Source organism: Lepus europaeus, chromosome 18 (genome assembly GCF_033115175.1).
Source record: "Lepus europaeus isolate LE1 chromosome 18, mLepTim1.pri, whole genome shotgun sequence".
Taxonomy (NCBI): domain Eukaryota; kingdom Metazoa; phylum Chordata; class Mammalia; order Lagomorpha; family Leporidae; genus Lepus; species Lepus europaeus.
The window spans coordinates 22142582-22169979 of record NC_084844.1 but is presented as its reverse complement, the minus strand read 5'-3'; the positions used below and the strand labels follow the sequence as shown (position 1 = coordinate 22169979).

The 27398-nt window shown below is 48.8% G+C and overlaps 1 protein-coding gene and 1 long non-coding RNA gene across 4 annotated transcripts; one reads left to right on the top strand and one right to left on the bottom strand.

Annotated features, from left to right (window-relative positions):
* Positions 1-4876: 4876 nt before the first annotated feature.
* Positions 4877-5976, bottom strand: LOC133746779 (uncharacterized). The gene is made up of 3 exons (XR_009864261.1): positions 5885-5976; positions 5510-5713; positions 4877-5163 (listed from the first exon to the last, which is right to left on the bottom strand). It is a non-coding gene; the product is annotated as an uncharacterized LOC133746779 (long non-coding RNA).
* A 7660-nt stretch (positions 5977-13636) lies between these two features.
* MSL1 (MSL complex subunit 1) lies at positions 13637-26082 on the top strand. 3 transcript variants are annotated; one of them, XM_062216562.1, is made up of 9 exons: positions 13637-14572; positions 17018-17241; positions 18226-18608; positions 20508-20555; positions 21018-21082; positions 22330-22397; positions 22787-22911; positions 23073-23145; positions 23535-26082. In XM_062216562.1, the coding sequence occupies exons 1-9, from the start codon at positions 13805-13807 to the stop codon at positions 23623-23625; spliced, it is 1845 nt and encodes a 614-aa protein (XP_062072546.1). In that variant the 5' UTR covers positions 13637-13804; the 3' UTR covers positions 23626-26082. The 3 variants fall into 3 exon arrangements, with proteins under 3 accessions (XP_062072546.1, XP_062072547.1, XP_062072548.1); XM_062216563.1 differs by lacking the exon at positions 20508-20555; XM_062216564.1 differs by lacking the exons at positions 20508-20555; positions 21018-21082; positions 22330-22397; ... (1 more) ...; positions 23073-23145; positions 23535-26082 and having other exon boundaries at positions 18226-20501.
* The last annotated feature ends 1316 nt before the right edge of the window (positions 26083-27398 follow it).

Genomic DNA, 27398 nt, shown 5'->3' with positions numbered 1-27398 from the left:
CTTGATGCAGGGGAATGTGTGTATGTGTTTGTGTGTGTGCAGGCACAGTGCTGTTAGTGGGGTATCTGTGTTCCTGCTTCCATGCCCAGCCCTTACCCTGTGCTCCGTCTCCAACCCTCTGTATCTGCCGGCTCCCCGTTCCTTGGGCCTCTACAGATCTCCGTACGGCTGCCTGGGGAGGCCAGAGACTCATGACAGTCCTCGTGAGCAGGACGGACCTCAGAGGAGCTGCAGCCTGGGCAGACGTTAGGGGCCGTGTGTAGCTTCTGCGAGGCTTACATAAACACTGGCTGGGGTGAGGAGGAAAAGGGGGGTGCCATGGGCTGCCGGGGGCGGGGGAAGCAGCCCCCACCCGCCAGCCCAGCCTGCGTGGAAAGGAGAACAAGGCTCACTTTCCCTCCTCCCACCCTTCTCCTCTGGTCTGCAGCTGTTAGTTGGGCTGGAAAGACTGCAGTATCTTGGGGGAGGGAGGCAGGGAGAAGAGAGAGAGGATGAGACTTTGGAACTTGGGATCCCTCCCCCTCTTCTAAATTGAAGGGGGGGAGGGGGAAGAAGCAATTTGCCAAAGAGATTTTCAATGCTGCAGGAAGGAGCTCTGGCTCATTAGAATGCGCAGTTTGCACCCTGGAAAAAAAAAAAAAAAAATCTGTGCTGGTTGCAAAAATGCAGACGTGTGTAGGGGCCCAGCAGAGATTAGGAAGGGGAAAAAAAAGCGCTAGCTCTGCAATGCAGGATCTGCGAAGTTTTGGTGCGACGAGGAAATGTGGGTCGTGCTCATTTCATGTGCTTGTTCCTGCTAACCTACTGTCCGCCTGACTCCAGCACAGTCTCACATCCCAGCAAGAGGCACTGCGGCTCAGAACGGGGTCACAGGCGGTGGAGGAGGGGGGCGGGGGCGGGAGCAAAGCGCCAGTGGGGGATCTGGGGTTAGGGTGCTGGGCGGGTGGGAGAGGCTGAACTTGGGTCTTGCGCTCATATTTGTTCACCAGCAGGACGGAGGTTGGTATGAAGGCCTTTCTAGATCTTCCCCAGCCCTCAGCTCCTCCCCATCAACATGCAGCAGAGGGATTTTCCTGTCCGTGTGCAGGAACCTCAGGGACCACTGCTGCGGTGGAACCCTTGGTTCGTGTCCCTGACCCCACACATCCCTGAGTTCTTGTTTTAATCTTGGAGTGGACCCTTGCTGCCTGCATATGTGGCATCCTCCTTCCTAGAAAGAGGGGACAGGGTGGCATATTAGGGGAGCCCAGGCTGCTGGGAAAGCAAGCCTTGGCTCTGGGCTGCCATCAGCCCATCAGCAGCAGGGTTGGGGTGGGCCAGTCTGTGCTCTTGGCTTGGGATCCCCTTTGTTCTTTGGGGGCCTAGGGCTCTGGGTTGTATAAAGGAAAAGGGGGGGACCTGGGAGGAGCATGTGTCCTTTAGAAACCATGTTTCTTTGCTGAGTGTTTGCTTCCCTGGGCTCGGGAAAGACAGGAGACAGAAGCAGGATAAAGGGCTGGGAGACAAGCAGGGAGCCCAGTGCCCTTTCACTCCTTCCCCTTCCTGCCTCCCGTTTCTCCGGCGGCCGTGGAGGACAGGGCTGCGTGTGTTTGTGCCGGCGCAAGGCTCACGCGGGCTGCCGGGGTCACATGGCCCGGGCATGTGCAGCCTGCTCCATTTCTACCACAACAACTCGCTCATAAACAGCCCGGCTGCTGCGGCGGCGGCGGCGCAGACATGTGCGAGCGAGGGGGTGGGGCACGTGGCCCTGCCCGAGCCAAGGGAAGGTGCTCGCTCAGCACTGCCTCCACCCCTCCCCAGCGCTGGTGCTGCCGCGCCACAGGAAATTCCTAGTGCTCCCTCGCTGCTGCAAAACATGTTTTTGGGAAGTGACTTTCAATAAGGAGGGAGTCAATGGACCGTTTAAAAAGAGACAGAATGGATGATCAGTCTGAGACTGACTTAGGCTTGCCCTTGCCTCATCTGTCTTAGGTCCCTGGACACACATTCTGGGGATGGGGGACTAAGCAGAAGCCACGTGCTCACAGCCCTCACCTGTTTCTTCCTCCTAAGCTTTATAACATTGGAATCATCTAGGTCCACGCGGTGAACACTGGGGTAGGGGCTGGGGTTTTCTAAGACGACAATTCCAGCATCACCTTGGGACCATGCCAGAAGTGCACATTCTCAGGCCTGACCCCAGGCTGGCGAAGCTCTGGAGGCAGAGCTCAGCGCCCCCCGCCCCTGGAGGGGGTGTGTGTTCTGATGCACGCTGCAATCTGGCCACCACCATCCAAGGTCTTCTCTCCCTAGTGTTTGGTCCTGGAGGAGAAGAATCCTGTCCAGGACCTGGGGAAGTAGCCTCCTTCCGCTTCTGTGCCGCTCATCTCAAAGTTCAGCTGGAGAGCATCGCCAGATTTAAGCTGACTCAGCATAGAAAGCATTTACCCAGGGCCTCCCGTGTGCAAGGCTTCTAGAAACCGGGGCAAGTGGGATAATGAGCTGCCGGGCGGTCCTGGGGGAAGAAGGAAAGGAAGGGAAAAGGCTAGGATGGTAATTGTTTATCCTTCCCCTGTCTTACCTACTGTTCTTCCGTCTCGGGGCTCCTATTAGAACAATTGATTGTGCTTCAAATCGTTTTAAGGCCAGAAGTAGACACCAGCCCTTGTCTATTTTTTGTTGGCCACGGGGATCCCCAAGCTGGTTACAGCCATAGGCCCTTGACTCCCTTTGCACAACTAACACAGTATGAGGACCATACACACAGCTTCATATCTCAGAGGCACGGGTGGGGAGAGCCAAGAAAAGGAATTAGGCTGCAGAGAGCTGGAAGTTCCCTGGGCAAAATGAGTTTCACAGATAACAAGCAGGAAAAGTCTTTCAATAGGGGAGGGCGGAGACAGCTGGCCTACTCCAGCTTCCTGAGACCCAGCCACTGTGGCCAGAGGAAGCAGAGGGTCTCTAAGGCAAATCACAAAGGCTCCTGAGAATAAAACCTGAGCCTGGAGAATGGGGGATGGACAGCAGCTCCAAAGGGTTCCCTTACAAAGACAAACTGAGCTCGGCAGGGGGAAGGAGGGTGTTGGCTAGGAGGGGGAGGGGGTAAAACCAGGGAAGGGAGGAGGGCCCAGCCCCTCACCTCTGTCCTGCCCTCCATCACCGCCAGCCCTCAGGAGCAGAGCTGCTACTGTCTCAGATCTGACTAGGTGTCCCTTGTCTCTCCTTGCTTCGTGTTCCGAGCAATATGCTCCCCCCTCTGATTCTTACAGCGCCTTTTTTTTTTTTTTTTTTTTTCATCTTTGCAAGCTTCCCTTTCTGTGCTTGAAAGGCTCTGGGCTCAAGGAGCAGACAGCCCTGCAGGCTCAGCTGCAGTGACCTACATCAGCTCTCCCCTAGGCCCTGGGTGTGGGGGCTGAGGTTTCAAGATAGGAACTTGGGAATCTGGCACAGGTCTACAGATGATGACGTCAGGCCGCAGCAGTGGCACTGAGGGGCCGTGAGACAGGGGGCGCCACAGGACTGAATTCTCACTCTCATTTGTGGATAGTAGCGAAGACCCTCTGTCTCCAAATTCAGAAACATGTTTGAGTAGTGGCCCCTTAGACAGGAGCCAGAGGTCCCTGACAGGCCTGGTCACTCTCCAGGAGGCTTGGGAGTGGTTTCTGCCTGCTCCCCGTCTACTGCAGTAGGCTGGAAAGATTTTCTTGGTCCCAATGTAGAAGAACGAGTTAAGATTTCAGCTGATTTATTTCAGGGAAATGGAGGCTGAGTAGAGGTTAGCTATGCCGAAACCCACAAACTCCCAGGCTTAACTGTATAGAGACCGTGTGCTTCTTTGGACTCAAGGGTTCTGAGACGTCCCAAGGGGCAGATTACCATTTATAGCCCCTGACCTTGGGACCCTAGCAACTGAATGCCTCCTTCCAGCTTCTTGCTTCTGGAACCGGGAAGCAGTGTCTGAAGTAGGTGCTTTCCCTCTCACCCGCTGTAAGCCACATGTCAGAGGATGACCATTGCCCTCCGATTGTGGATGTTTTGCTCTGGCAAGGAAATCCTATTGTGGGAGGAGGAAGTTAGGTGGTGGTGACAGGGAATGATAGATGGACCCTTTGCTTAGCAGAGAAAGTGGGCAGGCTAGGCAGCACTGGGTGGTTCTCCGTCCAAAGGGCTTCCCCTGGGCCAAGTCCCACCCCAAAGCCCAGGAAGTCCACAGCTTGGCACCCAGACAGGCTGACAGCATTCCTCAGGACTCGGACAGGCTGGGCAATGGTTCTCACCATAAGGACGGGGGAGGGAAGGAAATGACCACCGAGAAGAGGATGGGGACAAGAGGAGACAGTTCCCAGCGCCATACATCATACATCTCCCCCTTGGGAGAGAAAGGCTGAGGTTGTGTGCTTTCCGAACAGCCACGTGCAGGTGACCCCTGGGTCACCTCTCTGCGCAGGGTCATTCCTGAAGTCCCAAGCTGTCCTCTGGCGGCTCTTTTGCTTTCTTTCTCCCTCCCTAACTCTGAGGCTGTGGTTGAGCTCGGGAGCCTCTGAGTGGCTAAAAGCTGGAACTGCAGCTGGGCTGGGGGAGGAGCCGGTTGGGCTTCCCTCAGCCTCTCCACTTCCGCCCCTCCCATTTCCTCCCCCTAACCCCAGGACTCTGGAAATAGCACCTGGTAATGGGAGCGCTGACAGATGCTGAGTTATAGGAGAGCAAGTGTCCAGGACACGGTCCTCAGCATTCTAGATTGATTGTGTGAGAGTAGGTGCCAAAGCACTCCTCCCATTCTCTCAATACACCGCTCCTTACTTGTAGTTCTTGGGCCATTGAACTACCAGTCATGACTGCAAGGTGTCCGGCACATAACAAATCTCCCCAGGCAGACGAATCAATTAATTCACAGGCTTTTATTGGGGTTCTGCTCCCGGGCGAGGTTCCCCGGTCCCAACAGAGCAGCAGGGTGGGGGCCGGGGAAGTTGCACGTCAGAGATTGGGAGGGCTCCTTTTATAGATTCAGGGCATGGGGGTTAAAGGTTGAGGCGGGTCTGATCCTCATTGGTTGACCTTTAGGCACCCGCAGGGACCTTGACAAGGACTTTTCTTCCCAGCAAGTACAGGTAGGGACGTCTCCATTCCCGGAAGTATAGGCCTTCCTTCCATGCGGATCCCGAAGCTACCAATGACCCCTATGACCTTGGAGGGATAAATGGCCCCACAATAAGACAATTCTTATTTTGAAATTTACCCTTCCCTACACACACAACGTAGTCCTACTCTTCCTCTCTGAGCATCACCCACAACTTTTTCTACCAGTCAGCCACCAGTCCCAACCCCTACCTGATTCCTCAAGTCCCAAGTCAGAATATTTCCCAAAGAAACTGCTTCACTGTTTGGCTTCACCTGACCTATTTTTCCAGCTCTTCCTGGTCAGTCCCCTACTTGCTGCTCCGCCACTTCTTCCTCAGTTCATTGAGGTTCACTCCCCTGATGGCCATCCTGGTAGGGGGTGGGCCTGGCCAAAGCTAGCTAGCAGCTTCACCTGGATCTTCCCTGGGTGCAGGGTCCCAAGCACCCAGGCCATTCGTGGGGAGCTGGATGGGAAGTGGAGCAGCCAGGACTGTAACTGGTGCCCCTCTGGGATGACGGCATTGCAGGCAGCCACAACCTCGGCCCCAATTAGGGAAGTCTTCGCTCTTGTCTGGCCTGAGGGGATCTGAGCACTCAGCCGACGACACGAAGAGCTCTAGGGGAAATGCAGTTGGAATGGAGGTCACCCACTTCAGAACCAGGGATTAAAACTCTTTCCAACTCCACCCGAAATCGTTTCCTCTAAAGAAATCGCTTGAATTCGTCTTCTCTTTTAACTGTGCGAGTCTTGACGTTTGTTAACCGCGTGGTGCTGCCCCACACTCACCCTGAAGGGGGCACTTTTGTTCAGCCGTTGGCGGGTGCCAGCTACGACGGAGCCCCAGGAAGGAAACACAACAATTGGTCACGTGCTGAGGGGGGGTTCTCGCAGGGGCTGCCGGGACGGGGAAGGGAGGTCCACGTGGAGTGGGCGGGGCGCGGTGAAAGTTTTGGCGGGGCTGGCAGACAGGGAGACAAACCCAAATTTGAGCTGTGATTTTATGGACGAGGTGGGGGAGAAAAAGGCGGCCGGGGAGGTGTGTCCTGCCTTCGCAGGGGGCCCCGCTCGCGGAGGCTGGGACGCAGGGCAGGGTTTGTCAGGAGCAGCCCTGAGCCGGGAGCCTCTGTGGCTCCGTGCTGGCGCCCCATCCCCGGAGAAGGGACAGGTGGCCTCTGCAGCCACGGTCTCCTTTAGGTGCCCTGGGGGAACTGGGCTACTGCTAGCCACGCAAGTCGTCTTCGTTTACCTTTTCCGAGAGCCCGAGGAAGCCGCGCACTAGAACTCTCCGTGCGGGGAAGCCTAAATCGGTTCTGCCGCACGGTGAGTGGGAAAGGCAGCTTCACAGAGCCACAGGGCCGGGAGGGACCTTAAAGGGGAACTGTTCCGATTTTTTTTTTTTTTTTTTTTTTCTGGTCTGGGAAAACCAAGACCCAGCCAGGTGAGAGGGCTTGCTGCCTGGTCTTTCCACACCCTGGGCATTCCCTTCAAAGAATGTCGGTCACGGAAATGGAATTCTGCCCCTCTGTAAGCATTAGAGGCTTGGTGAGTGTTGGCCTTTAAATCTGTACTCTTAGCCAGAGGGCAAAAGGAATGGTCATTATCCCATTAAGGGTAAAATAGACAACTGTTTAGGAACTTGATTTATGGGTCCCAACTGTGATTTTCCTGGGCTCTGCTCCCTCCCTCCTGGCCTTCACCCTTGATACCTCCCTAGATCACCAGTTTAAAACCTAATGGTTTGAAAGCGAGAATTCTCCTTCCTTCGTAGAAAATCTCTTCTCAGGTTTCAGTTTTCTGGTGGTTTTTCCCCATAAACTGAGATCAAGATCAGACCTCCAATTCAAAAATTCCACCCTTGGCTTGAGGAGAAAAGCATGTATACTTAGTCTGAAGTAGTGAAATCCTAGACTTTTGGATCTCTGTGTAGTGTTTAAAAAAAAAAAAAAAAAAAGTGGGGCCGGATGAAATTGACAGCTTTTAATTTTGTCAATGAGGACATTTAAAAACTTCAACCAATTGTTGCTTACTATCACCGCCATTTCACAAAGTACACTTTAACACACAAAAAATTTTTTTAAAGATTTATTTTATTTGAAAGAGTTACAGAGAGAGAGATCTTCCATCTGCTGGTTCACTCCTTGAATGGCCATAACGGCCAAGGCTGCACCAGACCAAAGCCAGGAGCTTCTTCTGGGGCTCCCATGTGGCTGCAGTGGCCCAGGCAGCTGCCATCTTCCATTGCTTTCCCAGGGGCCATTAGCAGGGAGCTAGATGGGAAGTGGAGCAGCCAGTGTTTACCTCCTACACCATAGCGCCAGCCCCAAAATAGGAGTCTTGTGATCTCACAATTAATAAGAGGTCTCCACCACCCTACACAGACTTACATGAGTACTATAAAGTGCCTCTTTTTCTTTTCATTTTGTCTTAGGCTGTCTCCAGCTTGGCCTAAGTCTCTAGATCAGGGCTTGACAAATTATAGCCTGAAGACCATATCCAGTCCAACACCTTCTTAGTATGTTTCACAAGCCAAGAATTTTTAAGTACTTTGAAATTTAAAAACAGTATTTCATGGGGCCAGCCCTGTGGCAGTGGGTTAACGCCCTGGCCTGAAGCGCCGGTTCTAGTCCTGCTGCTTCACTTCCAATCCAGCTCTCTGCTTTGGCCTAGGATAGGAATGGAAGATGGCCCAAGTCCTTGGGACCCTGCACCCAGGAGGGAGACCCAGAGGAAGCTCCTAGCTCCTGGTCAGCGCAGTTCTGGCCGTTGCAGCCATTTGGGGAGTGAACCAGCAGACGGAAGACCTCTCTCTCTTTGCCTCTCCTCTCTGTGTAAATCTGGCTCTCAAGTAAAAATAAATAAATCTTTAAAAAAATAGTATTTCATGATACATGGAAATTATGTGAAATTCAAATCTGATACAACAAATAGTAAAGTTTTCTGGAACATGGCTATACTCATTTCATTTACTGGGGCTGCTTTTGTACTACATCGGCAGAGGTGAGTGTTAAGATAGACTGTGACTATAAAAGCCTACGATGGGGCAAGCCTTTGGTGCAGCAGTTAAGATGCCTCTTAGTTATCCTACCCGCATCCCTGTATTGGAGTGACAGTTTTTAGTCTTAACTCACTTCCACTTTTCTTTCTTTCTTTTTGAAAGTCAGAGTTACACAGAGAGAGGAGAGGCAGAGAGAGAGATCTTCCATCCACTGGTTCACTCCCCAACTGGCTGCAATGGCTGGAGCTGCACCGATCCGAAGCCAGGGGCCAAGAGCTTCTTCTGGGTCTCCTACACGAGTGCAGGGGCCCAAGGACTTGGGCCATCCTCCACTGCTGAGTGGGAAGTAAGTAGCTAGGACTAGAACTAGTGCCCATATGGGATGCCGGCCCTGCAGGCAGCGGCTTTACCCACTACGCCACAGCGCCCGCCCCTCACTTCCACTTTTCACCTGCTGTACACCCTGTGAGGAAGCAGGTGAAGGCTCAAGTACTTGAGTGACTGCCACCCACGTGGGAGACCCAAAGATCCCCTCCAGACTTCAGCCTGGCCTGGTGCCAGCTGTTGCAGGCATTTGGGGAGTCAGCCAGCAGATAGAAAACCTATGTCCACCTGTTTTTCTTTCTAATAAATGAAAATGAATACATACATCTTAAAAAATTCTTAAAAGCCTGAGAGAGTCACCATCTGGCCCTTTAGGAATAGGGTGATCAACCCCTTGTAGACTCCAAGTAGCCCTGGTTATCAAACTTGAGGGGCACCAGAATCACCTGCAGAGCTTGGTAAATCAAGGCTTGTTTGAAAAACAGGGCGTGCTGAGCCCCACCCCAGGGTTTCTGCTTCCTTAGGTCTAAGATGGGGCTTGATAATCTGCATATCTAACAAGTTTCCAGGTGATACTGATGCAGGTCTAGGACGCTAGAAAGAAAATGAACAACTGGTGAACAGAACTGCCATCTGTCTAGCCTCAGGAATCTTTTTTTAAAAATTTTTTTTATTAAGATTTATTTAAAGGCAGAGTGACAGAGAGGGAAAGAGCTGATCTTCCATCTGCTGGTTCACTCTGCAACAGCCAGAGTTAGGCCAGGCTGAGGCCATGAGCCAGGAACTCCATCTGGGTCTCGCATGTGCGTGGCAGGAACCTGAGTACCTGGGCTGTCATCTGCCGCCTCCCAGGAAGCTGGATCAGAAGCATGGAGCAGCCAGGACTCAAACCAGGCACTCTGGGGTATGATATGCGGACATCCCAAGGGCCGCTTAACCCACTGCACCATAGTGCTCACTCCTCAACCCCCACACTGATCAACAAATCTTGCCAATTAATAGGTGATAACTACATTATCAAGCATTACCAGCTGCCTCACCATCCATGACAAATACTTTCCAATTATCTCATTTAATTCTCACAGTAACCCTTAGAGCTGAGTTATTGCAGTCATACACGGATGAGAAACTGAGGTAGAGAAATAACAAAGTAGTGAGACTGTGACTGCTGTTGCAGTTTCACACCAGCGCCTTTGCTCGTAACGCCGGAGTCTCCTGTCGTTCTCTATATCCATCCGTCACTAGTACGTTAGACTAATCAAGCATCATTTCACGCCTGGACCAATGGCCTTCAAACTGGCCTCCTGTTTTGTTTTGGTGCAGAGACACAAACACTGAAGTCAGCTTTCAGACCAACAAAATCTAACCATAACATGCTTTGCTGGAAACCCTTTTTTTTTTTTAAATCACTGTGGCTGATAAATTACATACTTCTTAAATGGGAATCAGACCTTCATAACCTGGCTCCAACCCACTTTACCTGCCTTATCCCCTATATTTTCCACTATCCAGACCATCTTTTCCAGTCAACTTCTTCCGTTTTTTCCAATACATCGTTTTCTGAGAAATGTCTCTTTCTTTATATTTATTTACATATTTGTAAGGGCAAGGTCCTACCTGCGGGTTCAATTCCCAAATGCCAGCTTAACCTGCTAAGAAACAACACCAATCCCTGGTATATATATATATTTTTGTAATATATACTATTAATGTTACATGACTGCCATCCTCTACCAAGTTAAAGGTCAAGGGTAGATACTTTTTTTTTTAAATATACCTGAACAGCTCATTCACTCTTTCAATGCTTATTAAATGCCTGCTTTGTGCCACATATGTGGTTTCAGATGCTGAGGACACAGTAGTGAACAAAGTACGACGCTAGCTAGCGGGGGAAGACAATAAACAAGGTGAATTCCTGTGAGACAGAAGCGAGTACCCCAGAGAGAAAGAAAGCCAAAAAGGCGGAGAGAGTTTGGAAAGGGTTGTGAGCGTACACTGGATCGCCAGAGATAGTAGCACTGAAAAGATGACACACAGAAAAGAGCTTTCAGAAGTGAGGAGGAAAGCTGGGTGGATATTGGAAGGAAAAGTGATCCAGGCAGAGGGTACCGCAAGTGGAAGGACCTGAGCAGACAGACATTCTCTGTGTGTGACAGACAGTACAGAAGAGCATATGGTCTGGGAGGAGTGCACAGGACAGCAGGAAGGACTGAAGTCACAGCAATGCCAGGGGGCTAAATCCTACAGGTCATCAAGATGATTTTGCTTTGGGGCTGGTGCTGTGGCCTAGGTTAAGCCACTGCCTGGAGCGCTGTCAACTGTTCCACTTCCGATCCAGTTCCTTGCTAATGTACGTGGGAAAGCAGCAGAGGATTGGCCCAAGTCCTTGGGCCCCTGCACCCTCATGGGAGACCCGGAAGAAGCTCCTGGCTTCAGCCTGGCCCAGCTCTGGCCTTCGCAGCCATTTGGAGGAGTGAACCAGCAGATGGAAGACCTTCCTTCCTCTGCTTTCAAATAAATAAAATAAGTTTTTATTAAAGAAAAAAAAAAAAGAGGACTTTGCTTTTACTCCAACTAAGAGGGAAAGCCAGGAAAGAGTTTTGAGCAAAGAACATGATCCCATGCATATCTCACCAGGATCCATATGGTTGCTGAGAGCAGACTTAAGTAGAAGACAAAGGTTGAAACTGAAAGACCAATTACAAGGTTACTGCAATTAAAAAGGGGGGGGGGGGCAGTGCTATGGCATAGAGGGTAAGGCTGCTGCCTGCTGTGCCAGCATTCCATATGGTTTGTCCCAGTGGCTCCACTTTTGACACAGGTCTCTGCTATGGCCTGGGAAAGCAGAAGATGGCCCAAGTGTTTGGGCCCCTGCACCCATGTGGGAGACCCGAAGAAGCTTCTGGCTCCTGGCTTTGGATCAGCCCAGATCTGCCCAGTGCAGCCATTTGGGTAGTAAACCAGTGGATGGAAGATCTCTCTCCCTCTGCTTCTGCCTTTGTAATTCTTTTTTTTTTTTTTTTAAAGATTTATTTATTTGTCTGAAAGGCAGAGTTACAGAGAAGCAGAGGCAAAGGCAGAGATCTATCCGCTGGTTCACTCCTCAGATGGCTGCAATGGGCGGAGCTGGGCTGATCCAAAGCCAGGAGCCAGGAGCTTCTTCCGGGTCTCCCACGTGGGTACAGGGGCCCAAGCACGTGGGCCATCTTCTACTGCTTTCCCAGGGCATAGCAGAGAGCTGTGTCAGAAGTGGAGCCACTGGTGCCAGTACGGGATGCCAGCACAGCAGGCAGTGGCTTTACCTGCTATGCCACAGTGCTGGCCCCAACTCCACATTTCAAATAAATAAATCTTTAAAAAAAAGAGTAAGAAATGATTATGGCTTCCAGTAAGGTGGAAGGTGTGGAGAATGTATAGAATTTTAGATACACATTTTGAAAGGCAACAAGACGGACCGACTGACGATACAGGCTAGCAAAGAAGGAGAGGCAGACTGCAGAAGCAGGATTTGGGTGGAGAAAATTCAGGAGCTTGATTTTAGACATAACTTTAGGCAGCTGGAAATTTTGGAACCAGGGAACGAGTTTAGGAAAGACAAAAATTTGAGAGCTGGCAACATGGAGATGGTACAGAAAGTCTAGACACTGAAAGAGGTGGCCATATTCTACCAGCCTCCCACCGCACCATTCTTTGGTATCTCTAAACCGGATACTTCCCTTGCAGATCTGAGGCCATACAGTCTGGTGGAAGCGGGCTGGGGCTGTCTTGGCTTCTGAACACATTCACACCCATTTGTTCAAGGCAGAGACACAGTTTTAATTAGAAGTTTTCACATCAGGCCACAGAATGTTGGTCTTCTCCATCTCCACTTAAGCTTTAAACACTTTGGACAGAAGAGAAAAACAAGCAATTAAGACTATTTTAAAGTTCCTCGGCGAGGAATTCCGTGAGCACTTGTTGGCTACAGTGGCTTGGAAGTGGAATGAACACGGAGCAACAGGAGGAAACGCGCCACGGAGAATACCCTTAAGTATTTCTGCTCCCTGCAAAGCCTGAAACCCCTCCAACCTCCAGAGAGTTCCTTCGGGAGGGAACTCTTGGTAGCTGGCACCACCTCATCCCGAGGAGGCTGTGGCAACAACTCCCCGGGCAGCAGACTCCGCGGATTTGCCCCCTCTGGGAGCCAGAGGTCCTCCGCTCCCGGTCGGGATCCCTCAGAGACAAAGAACTTCATTCTCTCCCACACCAGTGTGCGGCTGCTGGGGAGCACAGGGGTGGCGGGGTCAGAATTCTACGGCCCCTCCCCGCCCCCGCTGAACCCCCACAGGCTCAGAGGAGCCTGGGTCCTGCCCGGCCCGGGGAGCCGGGCGCGTCGCCCACGCACTCGGGAAAGGGGCTGCCCGGAGCAGGCCGGGTCCGCGGAGCTCAGCTGCCTCCTGAAGCCGTCTTCCCTGCTCTCCCGCTGCTTCCTCCCCGGGCGCCTCCGCACTCCCCGGCTCCCCGCGGCCGCCCTTTTTCCCTCCTGACCCTCTCCGGCTCGCCCCTCCCTCGGCAGCCCACCTTCACCCCGCTGCTCCGCGCGCTCCTCGGTCCTCGCCCCCTCATCCCCGGCCTCCCCTCGCCGGCCCCTCTGGCCCCCTCCCTGCCCCCCTCGAGGCGGCCGCAGCCCCTTTCACAATAGTGCGGCCCGCCTCCCTCTTCGCCGTGCCCGGTTCACTCCCGCCCGCTTCCCTCGCGGCGCATGCGCTCTCCGGTCGGCGGCGGCTGCGGCGGTGGCGGCTCCGAGCGGCTCCGTTTTTTTAAAGGGAAACGCCGAGGCGCCAGGGGTGACTGTGGGGGAGGGGGACCCCAAGCTGCGGAGACCCCCAGGGGAGGCGACAGAAGCCCCCTCCCGGAGTAGGAGGGCTTTGGGCGGACCCATCCCTCCCACCCCCTCCTAAGGAGGAGAGGGGGGGAAAATGGAGGCTCGGGGCGGCTGAGGCGAGCTCCGGGGCGGGGGGCCGGGGCGGGGAAGGGGGGGTGTGGGGTGGGGAGACGAGGCGGGCCCGGCCGGGCCAGGGGGGGCCGAGGCGAGCTCCGGGGATGAGCTCGGGGGCGGCTGGGTGCGAGCTCCTGCCTCCGAGGCGAAGGCGGCGGCGGCGGCAGCAGAGGCGGCGGCGAGGCCCCCATGGGCCGGCGGCGGGCCTCAGCCGCGGCCTCCACGTCTCCGCACGCCGGCGGGATGGCGCCCGGGCCCCGGAGGAGCCGCGCTAGCGGAGGCCTGCTGCCGCGCTGCTGAGGCGAGCCCGCCAAACTCCCCTCCCCCTCCTCCGTCCTCGACCCCCCGCACCTCGCCCCTTCCCCACCCCCCTCCTCCGTCTCGGTCCCCGGCGCTGCTCCGGACCACTATGACCATGAGATCCGCAGTGTTCAAGGCGGCCGCGGCCCCTGCCGGCGGCAACCCTGAGCAGCGACTGGACTACGAGCGGGCTGCGGCGCTGGGCGGGCCCGAGGACGAGCCCGGGGCGGCCGAAGCCCACTTCCTCCCCCGGCACCGTAAGCTCAAGGAGCCGGGGCCCCCGCTGGCCTCCTCCCAGGGCGGGAGCCCCGCGCCCTCCCCGGCCGGCTGCGGCGGCAAGGGCCGGGGCTTGTTACTGCCGGCCGGGGCGGCCCCTGGGCAGCAGGAAGAGAGCTGGGGCGGTTCGGTGCCCTTGCCCTGTCCGCCCCCGGCCACCAAACAAGCCGGCATTGGGGGGGAGCCAGCCGCTGCCGGAGCCGGCTGCAGCCCCCGGCCCAAGTATCAGGCGGTGCTGCCCATTCAGACGGGCTCTCTCGTGGCGGCGGCCAAAGAGCCTACGCCCTGGGCTGGGGACAAGGGTGGGGCGGCTCCTCCAGCTGCCACCGCCTCGGACCCGGCGGGACCCCCACCACTACCTCTGCCCGGGCCGCCACCCCTCGCACCCACCGCCACCGCCGGGACCCTGGCGGCTAGCGAGGGCAGATGGAAGAGCATGAGGAAGAGCCCTCTCGGGGGTGGCGGCGGCTCGGGAGCTTCCAGTCAGGCCGCCTGCCTCAAACAGATCCTTCTCCTGCAATTGGACCTCATCGAACAGCAGCAGCAGCAGCTGCAGGCCAAGGAAAAGGAGATCGAGGAGCTGAAGTCCGAGAGAGACACGGTACGGGAGGGGTTAATCTGCGTTCGGGACGAGGAGCGAGTTGTGCGCATGCTCGGGGGAGGGGGCTGTAGGAAGCCAAGGTGTACCCCTTGGTTAGGGGTAAAGGAGCTTGGCTACCAGCATAGGGGTGTCCTAGGTGCCGAGTCCTTGGGAGTCAGGCTCGCACGCACACGTTGGGTTGGAGGGAGGGGTTAAAGGGCAACGCTCCCAAGGAGAGGGGGAGGGGCGACTCAGAGGCCAAAGGGTTAATTTAAAATGACAGCTCCAGGCTTATGGGAAAGATGTGTGGAGTAGGAAAAGACCTGATTTGGGAGGGGTTAAAAATGGAAGGGTGCAGTGTCTCTGTGGTAGCTTTATGGAAGGGTTAAATTAAAGAGCTGGTACGTTGGAAGAGCATTGTGGAGGAGAGGGGCTCCGCAGCTGCTGCTCTAAGCACTGCTGCAGCATCTTCAGACAGGAGGGTAGTAGGCCTCGTAGTGGGCAGAGGACAGAGGTGATTTCTGTGGCACTGCACTTGGTGTTTCTTAAATGTTCTTCTAAGAATCGCTGCCTGGGATTTCAGACAGTTTTTAGTAGGACTCTGAGTTATAAAACATAACCAGGTGCCTTGAGGTTTGAAGCTGCAAGACTTTTAAGGCATCAGGAGAAAGTAAGCTTATCAAGTGTGTTGAGTAGACGCTCCCCCCAACACACACCAAATCCCTATTTTAGAATCTGGAGGTAGTAGGGAGGTCGTTTCCTATTTCTTCCTGCTTCTGGGAAGCATGACTCCCTAGGCTTGTTTTTACTGCAGCAGTTTTTAAGGGCACCTCTGCATGAAAACATTTTCCTTTGGAAATCAGGGAAGCTGGGGCGGTGGGTTATTATTGTGCTAGCATACATTACAGCTGCCTAAAAATAAACATGGTTTCTACAATTGTATTCAGGCTGCAGCTCGCTCTCTCGCTCTCTCTCTGTCTCTCTCACGTTGTGTGCGCCAAGGGCTGAGCAAGGGAGCAGAGGGTTATTCATTTTTGTTTGCCTTCCAAATGAATCGCATCAGATGGCTGTTTTATTGGAGAATGCGTTCCACAAGGTGGCATGGGAGCTGGGGCAGGGGCAGGTCTTATTAAAATATCTCGTGGTGTTGATTTGTGGAAGTTACTCAACATGGAGGTGGTACTGCTTAGCTACTGTACTGCAGTCTAGGGGTGTGATGGTACTGTAATTACAACAGATCACATCCTTACATGGTGTTGGGGGTGAGGGCCAGTGAAGCAGAAGATATCAAGGAAATGTCAACCACGAGCTGTGCGTGGTTAAGTAATGCTCAGGCTGTGAATCAAACCAGATGTAAGGAGATGAAATTGAGAGTGTGGCTGACAGGGAGGTGTCTCTGCTGCTTGTGGAGGTTTCTGCTCAGTTCCTGAGGTAATGGCCCCCCTTTTGCAGGCTTTCCTAGGCAGGAAAACTGGGGTGAACTAAGGATAGAGTGTCAGTCTGAACTTGGCATCCACTGCTTGTGTTGTGTATTGCAGTCTTAGTGTTGCTTAAGCTTGCTTCTCTTATTCCAGTTGTTTGGTCTCAACTGAAATCTGTGTAATGGATGTAATTAAGGCAGCATTAATATCACTTTCTAACCCAGATAGAATTCTTGTAATAGAGTGTAAGTAGCACAATTGGCACCTTTCCTTTAAACTAAATTAATGTGAAGTTTTTCATAATAATAGACTTCCATTTTCTGTTGGATTATGTAGTCCTCCCTTTTAATTAGAATTAAAGAACTTTGATTTCAATCAATATTTAAATAGGTATAACTTTTTCTGTTATCTAAAATGCAAAGGGATATGTAAATGTCATGATTGTTGAGATTTGTGGGCACTGATTTCTGTTATAACTCTTTCAAATGGAATGTTCATTGTTTTAGAAGTGACACCCCCTCCCTGCGCACACACACATACACACACCCCGTTGAAATAACACTGCCATTCTCAGTGGCACTGTATGAGCTCTTCATTCTTTCTTGATATACTGTTTTGACTTTGCCATCATGTATAGTTTTTGAGTAGAAGTAGAGAAGATTGGATTTGGGTAGCCTTAGGTACTCTCAAAAGAATGTACAAGTATATAAGGTTAATTTTGGAAACTCTCAGCTCCCACATGGTTAGCAGTAGAAGAGACTTTGTCATTAAAAGGTACTCCGTGGCCCCTCTTAGCAAGAGGATCCTCTTTCAGAAGAACAAACTACAAATTCCCCAATGTCCCTTGCCATCTAGGTTAGAGTGTACCTTTTCTTTTCCATTACATTTAAGTAAAGCTATTCAGATTAATGTCTGCCTGTGCAGAATAAGTTGAATTGATGTGATCTGCTGCAGGAGGCAGAAGACTACTGATTCCTAAATGGGGCCAAGTACCTGTGTTTAAATTTTGTGTCCTAAGCCTGCATTTTGCCATTCTCTCTTTTAGCTCCTTGCTCGGATTGAACGGATGGAAAGGCGGATGCAGCTGGTAAAGAAGGATAACGAGAAGGAGAGGCACAAGCTGTTTCAGGGCTATGAACCTGAAGAGAGAGAGGAAACAGAGCTGTCTGAGAAAATTAAACTGGAGTGCCAGCCGGAGCTGTCCGAGACATCCCAGACTCTGCCTCCCAAGCCTTTCTCGTGTGGGCGGAGTGGAAAGGGACACAAAAGGTGTGCTGATAACTTTGTTACGCTGTCTGGACGCTTGTTACCAGTGACTGAGAGTAGGGGACTGGGATTTATGAATTGCTTTTATAGTGACCATAGCCTGAATTATGAATTACTTCTATTATACCGAGAAACTATCTTGAGACTCTCTTAACCACGCTATAGAAGTCTGTTAGGAACATTTTGGTCACAGTAGTGATAATAGAATACAGAGTACATCATAAAGAGAATAGGTAACAAATGTGACTGAGTTTCTTAAAACTATAGCAGGTCACTTCAAGTTAGGAGGTGTAAAGCGGTGTGGTAGGCACCAGTAGACATACAAAGAAAATACAACTGTCCTTGTCTGAAAGAAATTATTCAAACTGTAAGGATGGGCAAAAGTTTTGAAAACTCGGAATTCAGATGCAATAAGATATGCAGGTATACAAGATGGATGTAAATGAAATTTTGTAAGATTCAGGGATATTAAAGATTATTGTGAAACTTCAAGGAAGAGAGGGATCTTGAAAAAGAGGCATAGAATTTAGGTTGGTGGGATGGAAAGGTGGTGTTCGGGCAAATGCAGGGAAGAAAGCAGCAGACAGCAAAAAAAAAAAAAAAAAAAAGGAAATAGCGATTGTAATTAACATGGTATAAGGGTGGGAGGTAAGCTAGACTGGTCTCTGGTAGACAGTAATGAAATAGGTGGCACAGAGTTGTGGCACCTGATGTTGGCTAAAGGATCTTGACTATAACTGGAATCTTTAAATATAGTAGACAGCAGAATACTATAGGATACTCTTAAGCATGAAAACTTACTTGTTCAACAAACGTTGACTAAGGGCATATTCTATTTCTAAATGAGTGCCAGATATTTCAGGTTATCTGAATACTATTCATTGTGGGACAAGAGAACAAGCTATCTCTCTTGCCCCCAAATATACTCAAATCAGATTTTATGTAAGAGTCAATAAGTTTTACAATGTTTTCTTCCCTATCTAATAGGAAATCCCCATTTGGAAGTACAGAAAGAAAGACTCCTGTTAAAAAGCTGGCTCCTGAATTTTCAAAAGTCAAAACAAAAACTCCTAAGCACTCTCCCATTAAAGAGGAACCCTGTGGTTCCTTATCAGAAACTGTTTGTAAACGTGAATTGAGGAGCCAAGAAACCCCAGAAAAGCCCCGGTCTTCAGTGGACACCCCACCAAGACTCTCTACTCCCCAAAAGGGACCCAGCGCCCATCCCAAGGAGAAAGCCTTCTCAAGTGAGATAGAAGATTTGCCGTACCTTTCCACCACAGAAATGTATTTGTGTCGTTGGCACCAGCCTCCCCCATCACCGTTACCATTACGGGAATCCTCTCCAAAGAAGGAGGAGACTGTAGCAAGTAAGGCATAGAGAACACTTGCTCTTATACCCTAGTGGTGGCGGTCAAGCTAACAAGTGTGAAAATGCCTTTGGCATTTTTTAAAAAGTGCAATCAATAAAGCAGAGTTCTGTCAAGAATGAGTAAGTTAACAGCCAGAGACAGACACTGTGCAGGCATTGCAAATAGATGGAATTACAGCAAAATGTGCTCAATGTGTTTGCCTGCTTACAACACTGGGAGATGTGTTTGCCAGTAAGTTGCTCATCACAAGAGCACCAGACTTGGGGGTGTGTAATCTCCGGCAACTTGCATGCCCTCTGAAAGAAGGGTTTTCTGTGCTGTGAAATGCATAGAACTTATACTTTGCCATGCACGACTGTTCCTGCAATTGATACTGTGTGAAACCTGGGAGGGTGGTCTTTGGGTGTTCTCAGGGGCCAATGGTAATTTTTGGTTGGGGAGCCAGCTTGGGGTGGGGAAGATCACCTGGGCCTCCGCTCTTTAACTATATAAACATTTATCTGTATCTCTATGTCCCGGTCTGGGGGGCAGGAGGAATCTGCCAAAGACCAACAGTCTTACTTTATCTTCCTATACTTCACACAGGTTCTAAAATGTGGAGAGTGCACTTGGATTGCAGTAGCCCATTGGTTGTTCATATATTTAAATAAAATGGTCTACAAACTATTTTTCAAACAATAAGGACTATCTTGGGATATCTGAGCTGCTTGGGGAGGGTTTGGGGTGTGGGACCTTGGTCTTCATTCCCTTTTTGTTTCTTTATGGCTTCCACACAGAGATGCTCCCCTATCTCATACATCAACCAGTAACTGGAGTGTGCCTTCCATCATGTAATATTAGTCTATGACAGTCACTGTGGGTGCTCCGGGCTAATGGGGAAAGCCTTCTTGGATAGAGCTGCAGCCCCAAGTTGCTACCACTATGTCTTGCCCTAGCAGGGATGGGGATGGGAATCCCTTCCAATAAGCATTTTCCAGGCTTTGTTTGGCTGTTCTCGTGACAAAACTAAGTGGGGAAGATAGATTACTGTTAATTATCTAACATTCGTTCGGCTTCACACTTGAGTACATGAGATAGATCAGGATCCTGATCTAGGTTCAGATTTTTTGTTGGTTCAGTCAGTTGAACAGGTTCATCCTTAATGCTTAACCTTTTTGCTGCCATGGCAATGCTGTGTAACAACTTAAGAGAAACCGTGAAGCAACTTCCCATCCGGGATTGGGAAATGGCTTGTTCCGGAGCTGTTCTGTGTGACTGGCTGTTTTTGAAAACCCTGTCTGCCCTAGCACAGAAAATTCCAAACACCTCTAAGATTCTGGGCATAACAGTACGAAGGAGTCTGACTGGGGGGATCCCAGCCCCTTGAGGAGCCTGAGTTGTGAATGAACGTGTGGATCCTTACTCTTGATGCCCCTATCTCAAGAGGAAGTCTCAATGGCTTATCCTAAGGAAGCCAAAGTCTTTTGTGCATGTTGTTCAGGCTGGACCAGCAAGGTAGTTTGTTTGGAGGGAGGAGGGAGCTGTTTAAGAAGACTACATATGTAAGTTTTGAGAACACTGATCTTTTATTTGAAAAATAGGGTCAACTTTTACTCACCTGCCATGTTCTGAGTTTAAGGTTTGATATCCTTGGCCATCAACTGTTGCAGGGAAACCACCCTAAATAATGAAGAAAAGAAGTCGTCTCAGTGTAAAAAAAAAAGTGGTGGGCTTATTTTCTTTTCTTTTGTCTGTTGTTCCCTCTTCCCCTCCCCCAGAGAGAAATTCTCAAAAGAAGGACTCAAAAAAACAAAATGGCTTCCTAGTGAGACTTCAGTGATGATCCTTTCCTCCGTTTTGGGTATGGGCTTTTTTTCTTTTTACACTGAGATGATTCTTCTTTCCTGCATTATTTAGGGTGTCTGATGCCATCAAGTGTTGCAGGAGAAACTTCAGTCTTGGCTGGTGAGTAGAATAGGAATTATGCTGGCTGGGCCTGGGGTGGGGGGTTGGGGGGATGGTGGATGGTTGGGAGCTGCATTCCCCATCCACTGGATGTGGGAGAGTGAGATTCCTTGGTGTATGATTGATCACACTCCTATAGCCTTCAAAATGACAACAAATTTCAGTTGTTTTTCAGGAACTGCAATAGCATCCATTTATGAATTGTCAGGTATTGGCTTAGGGTTTTTTGTGATCCTGAGTTTGGCAGACTGCAAATGGCATTTTAGGTTCTTTAATACCATAGCGAGGACACTGAATATGGCTTCAGGTGAGGCCATAGAATGGATTCCTGTCACTTGGTAACTTTGTCTTTCTGGGGAGAGACCTCTTGACCTAGTGAATAGTTGGAGGGTTGTGCGACTTTGGTTTTAAAGGTGGTTCCACCCCCTCCTCCCTTTCTTGTTCTTTTTTTTTTTTTTCCAGTTCCTTCTTGGAGGGACCACTCAGTAGAGCCTCTAAGGGACCCAAATCCTTCAGACCTTTTGGAGGTAGGTACCCAAGAGATGTCAGTGGAAGGAAATAAGAAACTGAATAGAATGGAGGGGTGTAACTGGACTAAGAGTCCTATGGACGGATTAAATAAAACTTTGAGGGCAGAAAGGAATGTGAGAGATTATCTAGTCTGTTTTTTATTACTTATTTGAGAGAGTAACACTCGCATCCATCTACTGGCTCACTTCCCCAAATGCCTCCAGCAGCCTCCAGCTAGGGCTTAAGCCGGGAGCCAGGAATGCAATCCAAGTGTCCCACATGAGGGGCTGGAACCCAACTACTTGAGCCATTGCTACTGGTTCCCAGGGTCGGGTCGGCATTTGCAGGAGGCTGGAGTCAGAAGGCAGAGTTGGGTATTAAACCCAAGTATGCTGAGGTGGGACAAGGATGTCTTAACCAGTAGACTAACTGCCAACCCCCTTAATTTTACAGGTAAGAAAACTCTGAAATTCAGAGTAGTTAAGTGATTATTCAAAAATAAACAGCTGGGTAGTGCTGAAAAAATAGGTAAATTTGTTGCTAAGTAGAAAAGTTAGCATTGTGGCATAGCAGGTTAAGCCTCTGCCTGCAACACCGGCATCCATGTGGGCTCTGGTTTAAGACCTGGCTGTCCCATTTCCAATCCAGCTACTTGCTAGTGCACCTGGGAACGCAGCAGGTGGTCCAAGTACTTGGGCCCCTGCACTCGTGTGGGAGACTTGGAAGAAGCTCCAGGCTCCTGGCTTCTGCCTGGCCCATCCCCAGCTGTTGCTGACATTTGGGGAGTGAACCAGTGGATGAAAGATATTCATCTCTCTCCTCCTCTCTCTGTAACACTGCCTTTCAAATAAATAAAAAATAAAGAAAAAAGAAAACAAGTTAGCATGTATTAAGTAGCATAATTTTGAATTCCAAACTCATTTGACTCTTAAAAATGTGTGTTTATTTTAAATTCATACTCTTACAAAGTATAGAAGGTAGGAATGGTTTATAGTAGTCTCCAGGATTGGTTCAGTTTGATGTGACTTTTACCTTGCAAAGTTAGGGAAATAATTTTAAATTTGGAGATCTTTAGAAGGTGTAAGTGGTGAAAGGAGCATGTGTTCTGTTGATTCTGTTACCAAGAGGTTTACATGATATCCACAGAACTCACAGACTCAACTTAAGAGGAACAGATTTTACATTCTTAGAAGCTGGGGGGCAGTTAGTATATAGATGTGGAACATGGTGATAAATAGTTTATCAGCTGCTGTTCTTTACACAGAATCTGGATGACAGTGTATTTTCAAAGCGGCATGCAAAACTGGAGTTGGATGAGAAGAGAAGGAAAAGGTGAGGCCAAAGATGTCCATCCTGGGAACAGTAGAGCCCTTAGGACCCTAACCTCCCTTCTCCATGCTGTCGAGAATCCCAGAGCTCTTAAGTCTTAAGTTACTGGCTTCCCAGTTGGTTGATATTTGTTGTAGCTATGCACGTTTGGCCTCTTTTTCTTTGTATATGCCCTTCCTTGGTTCCACCTTACGTGGAACACCTGCACAGGATCTGGACTGTTAGACTTAAGCAGCTCTACCCTAACCAGTCAGTTAGTTGTCATTACCCCATCTAGAGGAGTCAGTAAGGAGCTTCCTAGAGTCTGGATTGTATGAGTTGCTTTTATGGGGCAGGTTTTGGGTAAGCAGTAATGTTGGGTTTGTTTTGTTTGTCTGGTTTGTTTTTCCCAGATGGGATATTCAGAGGATCAGGGAACAAAGAATTTTACAGCGACTACAGCTCAGAATGTATAAAAAGAAAGGAATTCAGGAATCTGAGCCTGAGGTTACCTCATTTTTCCCTGAGCCAGATGATGGTAAGTTTTGCCTGTCTCAAAGAGTTGATTTTGAAAAGAAGAAAAAGGATACAGGCTCCAGAATTCAGCTTTCTCTGAATGAATACACTGCAGTGGTATATAGTCCCTGGATATTTCCCATCTGTGTAACTAACGAGGTCCCATTTGACTTTCTTCCATAGTTGAAAGTTTGATGATTACCCCCTTCTTGCCTGTTGTAGCATTTGGACGACCATTACCAAAATTAACTCCACAGTAAGTATGAGGTTTTTTCCTCTCCCCAGGTAGCCTGTGCCTCCCTTTTAGACTTCACAGAAGCCTAGGTACTAAGTGGAACTAGGTGGCTTAGAGATAACCCTGATTCTTTGACAGAAGTGAAGCTACCTGGGTAACTAGTTTTTGCAGTGATACGATTCCCACTCTGGGAATCAGGAGGATTGTTTTTAAGTCAGAAGTAGATTATTCCATCACTTTGTTTCCAAAGCACTGTTGTTTGGCTTTGAGGCAGAGAAGACTCAAAACTGGAATCTTGGGAGTCAGGATTTAGGAGTGGTGAGGGACTTAGTGGCTTTTTTAGAGTTACTATCAAATTCACCGAATCCCTTTTAGTCTTACAAGTTGGTTCCCTCATCCTTTTTTGCCAGGAATTTTGAGCTGCCCTGGTTGGATGAGCGTAGCCGATGCAGGTTGGAGATCCAGAAGAAGCAAACACCTCACCGGACGTGTAGGAAATAGCTGTGCTGGCAAGAATGAACCCTGTCTTCAGATAGTTGTAGCATGCCATTCCCAGAGAGTGGCAGAGACCTGTATATGTGACCTGTGTCCTCATGTATGTTATCATTCGCTGGTAATGCCCTTCCATACTCCCTTGAGTTTGGTTTTGTTCTCATCACTCTGATTTTACTAAAACTTTCATTGGGCTAATTGTGAATTATGGAAGGTGATTGGGATTTCTTTTCCCTTTTTGGGAAAGTGAACTCTCAAGTTAAATCTATATTATGGCAGATTTGGAAGTTTCAGGGGTCTGCTTCTTTACATTTGCCTATGTTAAAGGGGTAAAAAGGCTGTCTTCAGTAGATACGTGGAAGATGAAGCAACCCCTTCCGCTGGAGCATGCCTACTTGGCACTTGTTCTCAACTTGGTATACCCACCTCATAGTCGGGGTATAGTGGTTTTTACCCTGAAATAAAACAAAAAGTCTCACCATGAGCTTTAGGCCCAGATCAGGAAGAACAACTGAAGTGATGAAGCAAGTCATCGCCACAGAGTGGCAAGGAGATTATTGACAGTTGGTAGATAAATATCTGAAAAGCTAGCTTTCCTCGGACACTGTTCTCTGATATACCCATGTGGGAAGGGATGTTTTTTATTATTTTCTTAGTTAATGGGTAACTGAAGTACTTTCCCCACCCTTCAGAAAATAAAATCTTTAGAAAATAGAATGGGAATGGTTAGTTCCAGAAGAGTTACGGTTCTAAACAAAAGCAGTTGGCATTTGGGAATGGCGTACCAGAACCTGTATAGATGTCCTTGTGTCACATCACCTCTCAAGTATGCCTTAATTGGGCTTTATCGTTTTTAGAGCTCTGGATGGTGAGGTAGAGATTTAGGGAGGGGAAGGAAATATTAGCCCTTTGGCTGGCAAATGTCTATATCTTGAAACAGATATACCTAATGAGCTTCTCCATTCACTTTGTAAAAATAGATTTGTATGTGTACCATCTTGATCCCCCCTTCCCTGCCCCCATTTTGTTTAAAAAAAAAAAAAGAAAGAAAGAAAAATTCAGGACAGCACTCCCAGGCCACTTTGGTCTCTGAAAGATCCCTGTTAACTATCTGGAAGGAAAATAGAGCCAAGACCTCTGGTCTTAAATATATAGGAAATGCCTTTCACTAGTCTTAAGGACTATTGTGTGAAAACAAGTAGGGGTCTAATCTCCTAGAAGGTAGGGGCTTTTATCCTTGAAGAGAATATGTCCCCAGATTATTAGCACTTTTAGAGGAGAAGCCAAGGTATGTAGGGTGTGTGGCCGGCCCATGAGTGGAGCATGATAGAGGATGGGACATCATTGTGGGAAGAGAAGTTCCTCAGGGGCCTCCCACTGCTTAAGCTTTCTGTGAGATGCTGATCTGTGCTCCCTGGGTTTGACTTTGAAAGGAATTATTCTGGCAGCACATGTAGTATTCTTGGATGATCTTGCTGCTCTTATTTCTCCGTGTGTGCGCACGCGCCTGTGTGTGTGTGTGTGTGTGTGTGTGTGGCTATGGGTTTTCATTTGTTAACTCCATCTGCTTAGGAGAGTGGGCTCTCTATAAGGGAACCTGCTGTAAACTTTATTGCAGCAAGGATGTAGAGAGAAATAGGACTTATTCCACTAGGGGCTCTCATCTCACACCTTGAGGAGGAGATTTCTAGAAAAACTGGGCCAGACTTTTCTTTTGTTCTCCATCATTTTAATATGGCAAGCGATTAGCTTTCCTACTCTGACCTATGTTGTTATGTTCCTTCATAATGTGCCCAGAAAGAAGAAAAATACCCCCAATCAGTGTCTCTTTACTTTGTTCCTTGATCCCTCTCAGTTTCTTATTGATTTAAGCATTTGTCAGATTCCTAATGTTGGCTGTGGGCTAGCAAATTGAACCTGTTTGTATCCTACACAGGGGACTTCCCCAGATACTGTACTTGAGCTAGACTGAGAGGAATCCATGAGGTGCTATCTGGCCAGACTTACGTGGATTCTGTTTCCTTGGTTCTCCCTTCCCTTCTTGTTATTGTTCCCTCATCTAGATCAATTCTCCTTTGATTTTGGTTATGTTGAGGTTTGTTGAAGAGGTTGGAGCAAAGTTCTAAGAGCAAAATTACAGTGTGTTAGAGCGTGAGGGGAAAATTAGTCTTATTTTTCCCTACATGGGATACAACACTGTGAAATTCAATCTTCAACTGAAAGCCCTGCAATTCTCCTAAAACATAGTCCTTTGTTTCTTTAACAAAGTTTAAGCTAGTGTTAATAAATTAAAATGAAAAATTGCTTGTCTGTCCACTTAAGCTTTTTTTATGCTCATTTCATATTGTTGTCTGTGTTGTAATTCATACTTTTGATACCATTTCTGATGTGTAAAATTGGTTGTCTTGTAAATATCTTATAAAGAGTTCAATTGTAAATAAACTATTGTGGCTGTTAAATTTTGAACTGCTGCTTCAGTTTATTAGATTTATCGGGAAACATTAAATCTACTTGTACATTTGAAACACTGGAAAGAAATTCATTTCCACAATCAAACAGAATGACATGCTGTTTTCTCCTTTACTTCCATTTGTGTATGAATACATGCGTGTTTCATCCCCTTTGTCTGTTGTCCTACCTTAAACGTAATTGGCAACTTTAAAAGCAAGAGAATGTAGGATGCCTAGTGGCTGGTGTCTAAATGAATAAAATCTCACTGTTGGGAAGACCTTAAAGGTCATCTAGTCTAACCTTGATACATGATTTCTTCTGGACAACATTTCAGACAAATGAAGTCCAGCTTCTACTTCAACAGAACGTTTTTCCCTATACATTTTTCAAATGTTTGAACTTTCTCATTGACAGAATCTGACTTCTTGTAACTTTGAACCCATTGATTCTTTGCTTTGTCTTCTAGGGTGATGAAAAATACACCAATTCCTCTTTCCTCATGGTCAATCTGTTAGGTTGCTGTGGCTATCCCAGGTCTTCTCTTCATGTTAAATATTCAGAAATCTTAACAATTGAACCTCAAAAAAAAAAAAAAAAAAAGGATCAGGAAGTTTTGGTTCCCTTGGGATGAACAGAAAATTTACCCTTGTCCATTTAAAAATCGACCCAGACCAAACAACTGAAGGACAAGTGGCAGATTATCCCTTTATTCAGATACTAACTTGACAGCCTTAGATGTGCCTATTTAGCTTGTGGTTTTAAGAGCCTGCAGATTTTTTTTTAACCCTTAGAAACATACACCCTCCATTTTGAACTCAGGCAGTTGATTTTTGGAGGGGGAGTTACAAGTCCCATTTGGCCACCAGTTGAAATTGTTTGGGTCTGGAGTCAATCCCAAGTTATTCATAATTCTAGTTTCAAGTTGTTTATAAATCTGATAGGCATCAGGATCCTTAACCACAGCATCTATAAAAAATGACCCAGTGCAGAATCCTGTGCTCATAGTGACCTTTATCTAGTATCCATTATTAACATGCACTAATAGCTTATGTCTCTTGTATATCCTACTTATGGCCCAAAGAAAATACACTGACTTCTTTCATTGCTGACAAGTGGCCTTGCCAAAAATCATAGCATTTCCGTCTGGTATCCCTTAACAAGAAGGAAATCTTGTCAGCACTTTAAACCAACACCGGGTTCTGCTTATCTCCTGTTAAATCGGTTCTAGAATCCTGATAAGACTAGCATTCTACCAGCCTGCACTTTGGGAGAGGCCATGTCTTGGGTGGGAAAATACGTGAGGGAAGAAGACGGGGAGAATGCTGCAACAC